Source organism: Argiope bruennichi, chromosome 4 (genome assembly GCF_947563725.1).
Source record: "Argiope bruennichi chromosome 4, qqArgBrue1.1, whole genome shotgun sequence".
Taxonomy (NCBI): domain Eukaryota; kingdom Metazoa; phylum Arthropoda; class Arachnida; order Araneae; family Araneidae; genus Argiope; species Argiope bruennichi.
In genome coordinates this window covers 52897245-52909709 of record NC_079154.1, presented here as the reverse complement: position 1 = coordinate 52909709, position 12465 = coordinate 52897245, and the positions used below count along the sequence as shown (strand labels likewise).

The window sequence follows — 12465 nt, the reverse complement described above, 5'->3', positions numbered from 1 at the left end:
TCAATATAGATTTACGAAACGAAATTAAATTTATCACCTCAGCAAAATCCTCAAAAACCTTTTGCAAAATCAGGCGAGTTAAAAGAGGAACTAATAAATTTTCCAGAAACAATCCGAAACAAGCGCTGAAATATATTTGCCGACCGGAACCAACTCGAAAGCAATTTATCATAGTCAACCCTCCACTATTCCCCGGAACGTCCCGAATAGATTTATAATCATTCGACGCCAGATTATTAGGGTCCTTTTAAAAACAAAGTGGATGCTCCCTCTCCATTCCTCTGAGATATGGAGCTATTCGTAAAGTAATGAACTGTAATAGGATCCGTCGTTTAAAGTTGAAACGGAAGTTTTGAAATAAATTGATACGGGTTTTCTTAATAATCATATTCTTCTCCTGTCGCTGTGGTTAGGAGAATTTGTTAGAATATTTCGTGGTTATTGATTAGAATGTAAAGGTTGGTGGAGAAGGGGGAGGGGGTTGTGTTTTTTAAAATGCTGATTTGATACTCATTTGAAGCGGCAAAAGAAAGGGGAAATCATAAAAATTTAATTTTTACTTTATCGTATGTGAAGTATGCATAGAGACTTAATCGTAATCGCTATTAAATTCGATCTATGAGAAATTTATGACTATCGACTTTTTACACATTGAATTGAAAAACATTTGACAGATTATATATAATTGGTTATTATTATTATCATTATTCATTATTATTATTTAGTATTATTTTTTATTATTATCATTATTGGTTATTATTATCATTTATTATTATTTATTACTATTATCATTATTCGTTATCATTATCATTTATTATCAGTTGTATTATCATCATTATTTGCTATTATTATTATCATTATTGGTTATCATTATCATTTATTATCATTGTTGATTATTATTATTTAGTATTATTTTTTATTATCATTATTGGTTATCATTATCATTTATTATCATTATTGATTATTATTATTATTTAGTATTATTTTTTATTATCATTATTGGTTATCATTATCATTTATTATCATTATTGATTATTATTATTATTTAGTATTATTTTTTATTATCATTATTGGTTATCATTATCATTTATTATCATTATTGATTATTATTATTATTTAGTATTATTTTTTATTATCATTATTGGTTATCATTATCATTTATTATCATTATTGATTATTATTATTATTTAGTATTATTTTTTATTATCATTATTGGTTATTATTATCATTTTTATTATTATCATTATTTGCTATTATTATTTATTATTATTATCATTATCATTTATTTTCATTGATTATTATTATTTAATATTATTTTTTTATTATCATTATTGGTTATTATTATCATTTATTATTATTATCATTATTGGTTATCATTATGATTTATTATTATCATCATTATTTGCTATTATTGTTATTTATTATTATTTTTATTACCATTATTGATCATTATTTGTATTATTTATTATCATTTTTATTACCATTACTGGTCATTATTTTTATTATTTATTATCATTTTTATTACCATTACTGGTCTTATTTTTATTATTTATTATCATTTTTATCATTATCATTATTTACTATTATTATTGTTTATTACCATTATTGGTCATTATTTTTATTATTTGTTATTATTTTATTATTATTACAGGTCATTATTTTTATTACTATTCTTATTGCCATTATTGGTCATTATTATTGTTATTATTATTATTGATTCTTTTTCCTCTTATTATTATTGATATTATTCTGATTTATGTATTTCTTCCTTGAAAAAATGAAAGATGGTACGAATTTTCAACCCAAAACATTGTAACATAATAGTGTTTGGCATTTATAGTATTTGATTTAAGACTGATTTGTCGATTTTTATTTTATTTTTAAAATTTATTCCTAAGTATTAAAAAAATAACGTACACACGCTCAAAAAAAATGTGTTCGATAACACCCTAACGCATGTGAGTAATCTAGTAACTAAATATTATTTTTGTAAAACATGCTTAAAATGCTTTTATAAATGTATTAAAATTATAGAAAGATACATATATATTTGATAACATTGGCATCAGTAAAAATCTTTTTTGTTTTTAAAGTGATGTAAAAAGGGCTTTAGTGCTATGAGATGTTTCAAAGTTATTAAGGAAAAAAGAAGTCTTGGTGAGAACTAACCACCAAAGAAATAACTACCTACTAAATTTCAGGCTCTAGGTCTAGCGCTGTATATTGTAAGGTATTTATTTTACAGAACTTCAAATCACTTTTGTCGGAAATACCTACTGATGCTTCGTATAAAAAGTTCTCGACTTTTAGTTCCTCTACTGTAAATGTGTTTTCCTGGCGATAGAATGTTTATGGCCGGATAGACAGTTACTCTCTTAAGTTAGGGAGGGAGTTAGATTCATCTTCACTTTTTTATTCTTTGTTTATTTATTCTTAAATTATCTAAGTATTCTTCTAACAGTTTATTTAATATATCGGAGCTAAATTTTTTGACACGAATGTGGCAAATATATAATCAACTTCGATTCTACCTGAATACATCAGTATATGTGAGAAATAGAGAATGAAGAAGAAAGGAAATATGACATATAATCTGCTCATGCGCGTTTCATTAAAGCTACGAGTTAACTTGTAGAGAACAGCGCATGCGTAGTGTTTTCATCTGATTCCCACTTAAGAAATTGATTTCAAAATATCCAATGAAGGAATGCTTAAACAACGAAAATCAGGAAAATTAAAGAAATGAATTCTCTGCTGCCATTATTTAAGAGGATGAAAGCATTAAAAACCATTTTGGGATAAAGTAAAGAATAGTGTGCTCCCGAGTTTGTCGCCAATATTGCAACTCATCAGATCGCTCTTCTAGCAACCCTAATGCTGTTTTGTTTATTACTTTTTGCAATGGTTGAGTTGTACATAAACTACAACTGTATTATGAAAAATGCTAAATTAAAAATATTAAAAAATATCGATGAAAGATTTTAATTTTGTTCTTTTTTATAATTAAAAGTTTATTAAATAAAGAAAGTTAAGTTATAATTAAAAGTTATTTTCTTCTTTCTTTTTTTTAATGTGAATACGAACAGAAAATATTTATTCTTTTGCAATTTTTAATTCTCAGTATGCGCTTTAAAAAATGTTGCATTCTCACTTTAAAAGACAGCTGCAATGGAATTCTTCGCAGTTCTCATAATTCTTTTAGTGTTCTAACGGTTGGTTCTCTTCATAATTTGTTATGTCGAAAGTATTTCGAACGTATAGAATGGATGAAGGGTGAGTCAAATATGTATATATATTTGATGAAGTTAGGAAAGGATGCTTGTTTGAAATTTTGTATGGAGAATGTTCCAATTGCTTCTTTCTCCGTTCTTTCTTTTCTTTTGGTTATGTACTGTTTCTGTTATCCACACAGTCCTTATGTTCAATGTGCTAGCGAAGCTACTATGTTCCCGCTCCCGCTGCTAGCGAAACCGTAGGATGTTTTTTTTAAGGTAAAAAAATTCTGCCCGGTGCCTTCTACACCAGGTAATAGAAGGCACTAGGCAGTATGGAAAGAAAAAAACAATACTTATCAGTAAAAAGTCCTAATTATATGGCGGGAAATGGTAACCGTAACCGCTCCGCCGAAGTATTTGTATATGTAACTTATTACGTTCTCTCAGCTTGAGTTAAATTAAATACTAGTCGCCTTTGGTGACCCATTGGTCCGCCGAATATATTGACATTTCAGTTAAATCTTTTATTCATAACTTCATTTTTATAATTTTTGCAACTATTTTTTAAACAAATTATTTTTCAACTAATTATTAAAGCCCTGTTATTTAAATAATCTTACACGTGTTCTATGTATTGTGTACTTGAACCTTTTTAACCGTAACCTTTTAAACCTTTTAACCTAACCTTAACTTTAATGAACCTTAATCGAATCGAATTCCATCATATCATAGTGCAATTAAAAGGGGCTTATGGCACTATTACAGTAAAAGTTTAGATAGTCTAATTCAAACTGTATGCATTATAGTTTGCAATAATAGAATTTCACTTTCTAATTCTTCCTGTAACCTGTGTATATAATAAGCAGAATCTTGTTTTCTTATCTTTCAATGGTAGTATAAATCATGCTATTAAAATGTGAAGAGACGATGATAAAGGTCCGCATTTCATTGAAAAAAATATAATTTATGTTAAAAATGATGTAAAAAGATTCTAATTGGCGAAATTTAAGAAAAATTTTTGCTTATAAATTGTATCGTCAGTTGTATTATTAATGAGACAATTTTTTAAAATTTATAATGGTGTAAAATCAATTTTTCATAATAATATATTAAGGAATTATCGCAGAAAATCGATAAAATCTAGCTTAGTTTTTAATCATTAAAGTTTTTATTAAAATGTCAGAAATTGCTTCGAAGTGCACAATACCACCCTCCAATAAATATGTGTGCTAAATTTAGTAGCACTGAGCCATACGATCTATCCTATAGAGTGCCAACATACACTTAGACATAGACACGTATTCTATTATATTATCACTTGTCGCCTTTGGCGACCATCTGGATCGCCGGAGATGTTGTCTATATTTAATTTTAGTTAGATTTCACAGTCCAGTTTCACTCCCATGATTCCTTCAAATTGTCAAACTTTAAACTCGTGTTATTTTAATTGTCTTGCACATGGTAGGTTTATTAAGGACCTGAACTTTTTCTAATGGAAATGAGTTCCATGACATCACAGCGGTATTAAAAGATATAAATGCCCGATTTATTTGTCTTCTAAAATGAGAGGTATTGTCATTTCACTTTTATATTCATCTTTCAAATTAAACAGAATCTCTCTTTAACAGAACTCTTTTTGAAGAGAATCCTTCTTTATAGAACTCTTTGTAAACAGAATCCTTTTTTAACAGAACTTTTTTTAAAACAGAATACTTCTTTAGCTTTCAACATTGGAAGAAAATCTCGGAATCCAGTATTTGAGGACGTAATGAAAACGGTTTGGATTTTCTTCTCAACAATGAAAACGTTATTGTAAAATATACTTAAAAAGGTTTTTAAATGTTACATCTTGGCTAAAAACTTTTATAGCAATTCAATTGGCATCATTGAACAGATAATTAAATTTTTAATTCCAAACTCTCTAAATAAAGGAACAACAAATAGATAATATTGTTTCAAAACTGGCATTACATTTTATTTGTAATCTTTTGATTATTACATGAAATTACTTAGTACTATGTTATAAAATATATCACCTTTTTTCATGAAATAATACTGAATATTAATTCTATTGCGTTGTTTTAAGCCTATAAAAGTTTGTTATGTTTGGTCAAAGTTCTTATTTTCTCTTTAAACGACTGCCAAAAAAGTAATATGCCAATGATTACCTAGCATTCGGAATTACCATCTACTGATCAGTCCAGGTAATCACCAGATCAATTAAGTAATCCGCACTGATTGATTCCACGTTACATTGATAATTTATAAGCAGATAAATATTATTTATCTAACAAAATTATATTCTTTTCCAGATGGTTATGAATGGTAGTCCAAGGAGCGTCGTCGAGCTGGACGTGGGCGACATGCTCTCGGACGTTGTGACCGCACACACGGAGGCTGACGAAATAAAAGAGGAGGAGGAGACAGAGAACCCGGGAGGACTCGAACCCGTCATCTCCAAGGACAACCCCGTCGTCGTCATTGTCAACGGGCTGCCGAAAAAAGAAGAGACGGTGGGTGAAAATAACAACGAACCAGCTACGCCAAATCAGGTGAGTTGGCGAACGCCAGGATTCTTGAAATTTTAGCCAAAATTATTCGATAAATTTATTATTCTTTTCATATAATTATTCACATGTTGGAAAGTTAACCTATACCGCCGTAAGTATTTTATTTGTATTGAAAAAAAATTGATTTTAATGGAAGATGTTATTCATATAGTGCCACCTTTCGCGAAAATTCCCATTTAAAAAAATCATAACTGACATTTGAATTCTAAAAGAAGTTTCTTATCCTGTGATGAAAGCTTATAAGCCAGTTAACGGCTACGCTGCACTAGCAATTGCTTTTGTATTGTGGTCATGTTACTCGGCTGCGAACCGCAAAGTCCCACGTTCTATCCTCGCTCATACAAATTCGCCACAATCCCTTTGCGGTACAGTGTTCCACTATATGGAACACCTAACTTCGTTCTTTTCTAAAATCGTTATTTATATTTTCTGTTTTTGATTTCGCTAACATTCATATGAACGCCGTGCGTGTGCTATGTCAATAAACACAAGGTGACAACTCCAATACGCCCTGAGGCACATGGATAAATCTGAATGACCAGACTGTCCAAATAGCATTGGTGGGAACTGAGGTTGAACACTAAGGACTTTCACCGGTAACGGTACAACCCTTCCTGTGAGAGTAACATCCTCGTCATCGGTAGAGGGCAGCCTACCTTATAAGATTTCTAAAGCCGTCGTTGACGAGAACCAACCACCATATCTACAGTATATATATCATATCTGAGGTGCCCTCCTCAGATATGAATGAGACTATTTGCAGCAGTAGGAGACTATTTTTCTATAACCTTAACCTTAATTGGCTATTCCGATCCGCCCGAAGCTACCGGAAGCTACTCAATCGCATATTTGTGGTACCACCTGGTAGGAGACTATTTGTTGATAACCTTAACCGGCCACACCAACCCGCCCGAAGGAACATGGAATAAATCTGATTGACCTGACCACCGCGACACCAACACTGCCGGGAATTAGGGTTAAGTCCTAAAGGCCATCACCAACCACAGTGCAACCCCTTCCATGGGAGTCGATTCTCACCATCTGTGTACCTACTGGGTATCGAGAACCAACTACAACACAGGAAGATTCTGATTCTGGTATCTGAGGTGATATTTGTCGATAAAGAAAAACACATTTTCACTATTTCGCACTAAAATTATTAGTTTATTAAAGGAGGGATTTCGTAACACACACTGCATGAACCGCAAAGTATCGAAATCCGTCACTGTTTATCTTTTGAATTCCTGCGCCTATAACAGTAATAAACAACGTACTGTAATAAATTTTATTAGCTTATATGTACGTAATAATTGCTATGCCTCAGTTCAATAATAAATTTTATTATCTTTTATGTACGTAATGAGTGCTACGCCTCAGTACTGTATCTCTCTCTCTCTCTCTCTCTCTCTGTGTGTGTGTGTGTGTGTGTGAGAGAGAGAGAGAGAGAGAGCTTCCATTTACAAATATTTTACGAAAGTAATCTATCTTACCTGCAGTGAAATAACAAAATACATTACCGGAAGATGTCGCTGAATTGCAACACCAAAATCTGGAAACTACTTCGTAACTATAATAATGTATGGCACATACGTCTAGATATTGTTGTGAAAAATTTGTTTTCTATGGCTGACCTTGTTTGTCTGGGACTTGAATATTTATCTCGGAAGTATTTTTCTGTCTCGAAATTTCGACGTCATCTTAAAGTTTCTGATTTTATGAAGGATATAAAAAACAAAGCTTTTTCACTGCAGTCGTATACAAACTACTGAATAAGTTTGTCTTCCGAAGATTGCTTGGCATTATTTTATGCATAAAATTTTACTATAGTACTGAGTTATTATTCGAAACCATCGAGTGCCTTTTTCTTTTATTTTATAAAACTACAAACTATTTTTTATTGTTTATTTAATATAATGTTTATAAATAACTCAAAATAATTTGGTAACGAAGATAATGTGTATTTATATCTTATGGTATAATAATTTAGCATATAGTCAGACTGCAAGATCAGCTTTTGTTTTCAAACAAAAATGATTTATTTGGGTATTTACAAAAGATGTTTAGCCATCTATAAAATTTGACGAACTAACTTTTTGAGTGTGAAATCTCATATAAATTTATTCATTAATATTACCCCGCAGTTAGAAGCACCTGAAACAAAGTCTGAGGTTTCGAGTCCCAGTTCGGGCGTGATTATTCTTCTTCTGTATTCTATCTGTGAGGTGTGTGAATGTGTCCCCCTGTAAAAAAGGGATTGTGCAAACGAATATGACGCATGAAGTAGATAAGTCGTACTCTTGGACCTGGTTGGCGCTACTGCAAAAACAAAGAGACGCTCACTCGGCTTAAATCGCTGACAGATAACTGTCAGTGGGCTTGTAAAGTGCCATAAGTCACAACAACAACAATTTCTTTTTATGAGTAATTCCAAAATGTAGTCGCCGGATTTAAATTCTCTATATTTACAAAAAGTATTACAGCCGTAAAAATAAGCAATACATCATTTGAAAAAGAAAAAAAAAACATTTTAAATTTCGATTCAAATAATTGCAATTCTTTCTTCCATTATGCAACGCACCTTTCGGCAGGCATTAGATATGTCATCCACTTCTCTTCTAAGATTTTGAAATATATCAATGTTTATACTTGTAAAAGTGCTGGCAATATGGCTATGGACTTCCTTCATTAAAGTGGGCAATGGTAACTACACGGTGGTTTAATGTAGCCAGTATAGAAAGAATAGCGAACCTTTACATTTGAAAGATTCGGGGAATTCACCTGAAAAGAAATAAGTCGTTAGCATCTCATCGGTCTGTCAGCATTTGTTGCTGAAATGGCATCTTCTTTTCTAGCTTAATGCGAATGAATTTACTGTGCACCTAATATGTAGTTTAAATTTTATGAGGCTCTAAGCTCTTTTTTAATTATTATGCCTTTTATAAGTCCATTTAAGTAATGCATTCATTAATAATTAATTATTAATATTAAATTAATAACTAAATATTATACATTATATTAATAATTAAATAATGAATGTATGTATGACACTTAGGCTGGATTAAAAATTAATGTTCGATCACCAAAGTTGAATTACTTAAAGGCGATTCCTTGCTATTGTATAATCTTCTCAGTTATTTTTTTATTGAGCCCGTAAGAGCCTTTGTTGACATTTCTTGTAGCCATCCAAAATTATGAACTTTTGGCGTGTTTTTGAAGAGTTGGCACGAACAGTTGGCAAGAAACCGAACTCTAAACATTATCGAGGTTTGCTCAATCTGGTAATTTTTATTGGATGGCAAGAAATTGGAAATCCTAAAGTAGAGCTTGTGTTGTTTATACATAAATTCTGTACTTTCTGCATCTAGTGGCCGATATGAAAAAATAAATGGAAAATGGTAACAAAAATTTGGAAAATAATGGAAATGGTAACAAAAATTTAGTACTTTTGTTTTCTTTCCCTAGTTAACATTGAAGAGGGTAATTAATATTTTTGAATTCACTTCAAAACCTGATTATCGTTTTGTGACGTACAAGAAATTGTAAGGAATAGTAGTGATACTATTTCTATGATAATGAGCCTAAAACTACTCTGTGGGAAGAGCCGCCTCGAATACGAGAAAGAGAAGTCGTTGGGCATGATAAGAGACAGATCGCACTGGCGAAATAGTAAATGTTTTTTGTCTGAAAATTTTTTTCTGATTCTAAGACTTATTCTGTTATCCCATGGCAGGGTCGTTTCGTCTGACCTGGAATCACATTAGTTCTTGTAAATTTATGAGTGGCATGCCTTCTAATTATCTTATGAGGAAAAAAAATTTCAAAAGTTACCTGCTTTCTTTTTAATAAAAAGCTTTTCTTAGATTCAAACCTTTATTATTTTTTTTCTGTTAGATTAGAATAGCAGTTAGTCTTCTTTTTTCATATTTGCAATTTGTTCCAAGGAGCAATTTATTTTAATTTAAGAATTAATTTATTTTAATCTCTTTAAACAAATTTATTTATTTTAATATTTTATTAATACTATTTTTAAAAATTTTTATTCTTGCTTTTAACACATTATTTTAAAACATTAAATCTCCACATACTTATCCTTATCACGGTTATTTTTCGTGAAACTTCTTAAAAATAATTACTTTAATATGAAACTAAGACTTTTTAAAAATAATTTTCTAGTAAATAATATTTAAAAACGATATTAAATAATTAATTTACTAACAAAATTTACGTCAACTAGAATTTACATTTTTAAATTATTTTCCCGTTTAATAATTTTTTCACTAATACTAAACTGTCAATTAAGTGAATAAGTTAATTAAATAAGCTTTTTTTTTTTTTTTTTTTTTTGTATCGGTACATTTTAACTAACCAGAAATATTTATAAACAAAATGTAAAGAAAAAAATCGTTTATTTAAAATTAATATACTAATATTATGTTTTTTGTTTGATTTTGAAAGGCATCTTATATTTCAAATGTATCTCAATTTCTTTAACATTCAAGAGAAATGATTTATTTGATTTCATTTACTAGAAAATTATGCCTCATATCAACTATTTATTTGATATGTCTAAGCAATTCCATTCTTCGTTGTGCTGCCATCTACAGGCTTCAAATTCAGATAATAGCTCTGAGAAAATTTAATAATTTTTCGAATTACTTTATTCCTCATAAATTTATTGTTCAATTCTTGTCTAAAATATTGTTAGAACCACAAAAAGAATCTATATTAAAACTTTTTTTATTGAAGTTGTAATTTCTTTTCAGATCTTTTGGCGCAGAGGAAGTATTTTGTTAATGGAATAAATAAATGCCATTTACAATATATTTATAAATATTTACAAAATATTTGGGTTTCTATATATTTTTTTTTATTAAGGAATACTTTACAAAAAAGAAAGAAAGAAAGAAAATTAAGGCTTAATATTCATTATTATTATTATTATTCTATCCCGTAAGTAGAGAGTAAATAAAAAAACTAAATCCCAACAAACGATAAATAGAAACAATGAAATTATATTTACAGTGCTTATTTAACAAATTTTAATGGAGTGTTATAAATCAAAAATATTTCTTGGCATTTAAACTCTCCTCCCCCCTTTCCTTTGGGTCAACACTCACAATTTAAAGCGCCTTAAAATTTTGTATGTTATATCAAGATATTAAATAAATCTTGAAAATATTGCATACGTAATAATGAAACAATTCAAATGAAATGAAATTTCTTATCTTTTGTTATTAAAATGTAGAGTAATAAAATTGTACATTTAGGATGCCAAACATAAAATCAAGATTTTTGGAAATGAAAAAAAAAATTTTTTTTTAATCATGAAAACTTTTGTTTTATTATTTTTATTTAGATTTTTAAACAAAATTAGCCTTAAAAAACGACGCTATTTTTGTTCATTCTCTTAAAATTCTCTAAAAATATCAGCAAGTGAGGAAAATTCATTTCATACTTTTTACAAATTTCGAACAAATCAAATAAAAGATTCTGATGAAATTTAATTAGCGGAAATATTCTACTAAATTATTGTATTTAATCGAATTTTTACTAATTATTATTTATAAATAGTTCATTTTCTTGCTCTACTTTGTAGTTGTCGCAAAAATTTCTGACCATAAATGGAGAGCAAAATATTTTTACCCAAAAAAAAGGCAGGAGTGAGTTTCTATTCTGCATCAAAATTCATCTGTTCTTTTATAGTATATATTTACAATTTTAACTGCTTAAAGTATTTTTATTTATTGTATGCAATTGTAAGTTTAATAATTAGTTTACCAGATATTTAGAATACATTTGATTTAGAAATAAGCAAAAATAGCCGAAAACAGGGCATTTTTTTGGTGTTATAAAATGCATTGTTCCATAAAATAAATATTTGAAGAGCTTAAAGGAAAAAAGTACATCTTAATGACTTTCCTCAAAATGTTATTGTAATTAGGTTTAAATATCTTTAAAATGTACCAGGTGTCTTAATTTTTAAAGAAATTAAATAGAATTGATAATAACGATTTTGATCAAACATTAAAAGAAAATAGGGTATGCATTTTATATTTATAGTTTTTTTTAGATATTTAAGTCAATTTTAGCTCAGAAAAACAATTTTAATAAAATTTTCATGAAAATTCAATATGTGTGCATAAAAATGTTTCTAAGAAATTATCATTTAATTGGAATTACGAAATCATACACAATTTTTCTTTTTTTTTTCAAATAAATTTATATTGGGTAAAAAGGAAAAAAATAATAGAAAAAATTAAGTATTAAGTCGTTTGGAATATTTTGAAATTTTTAAAAATTACGTATTTTTTTTTAAAAAATAATGTATTACAATTTAGAAAGTTTTTTTAAGAAATTTTACGCAGTTATATTTTAATACACATGCAAAAAAAATCATAACTCAAGTGAATAATTAGCAAAAGATTTTTAATTGAGTCCATCATCCCCTTAAGATGTTTACTTGAAAGAATTCCTTTTCTTCTCTCCCCCCCCCTCCTCCTGGGGGGGGGGAGGAGAGGAAGCTAAGGAACGGCGAATTTCGTTCATATTCAGTATATTGGCAAAATTTACAGTTCACCTTTGCATTCATAAACTAATTCATTATTTTTAAGATTTTCCTACCTGAATAGTTAATGACAAATATGCTAGCCGTTTTTTGTGGAACTGTGTTAAAAGCGTGT

General features: G+C 29.0%; 1 protein-coding gene across 3 annotated transcripts in view; it reads left to right on the top strand.

Moving 5' to 3' along the window:
* The window catches only part of LOC129965454 (autism susceptibility gene 2 protein-like), an 889904-nt gene that overhangs the window by 393405 nt on the left and 484034 nt on the right, over positions 1 to 12465 (top strand). For all 3 annotated transcript variants that reach the window (XM_056079331.1, XM_056079329.1, XM_056079330.1), the window contains exon 3: positions 5528 to 5767. In XM_056079331.1, the coding sequence (XP_055935306.1) occupies positions 5528 to 5767 (240 nt within the window). The remainder of the gene's footprint in view (positions 1 to 5527; positions 5768 to 12465) is intronic.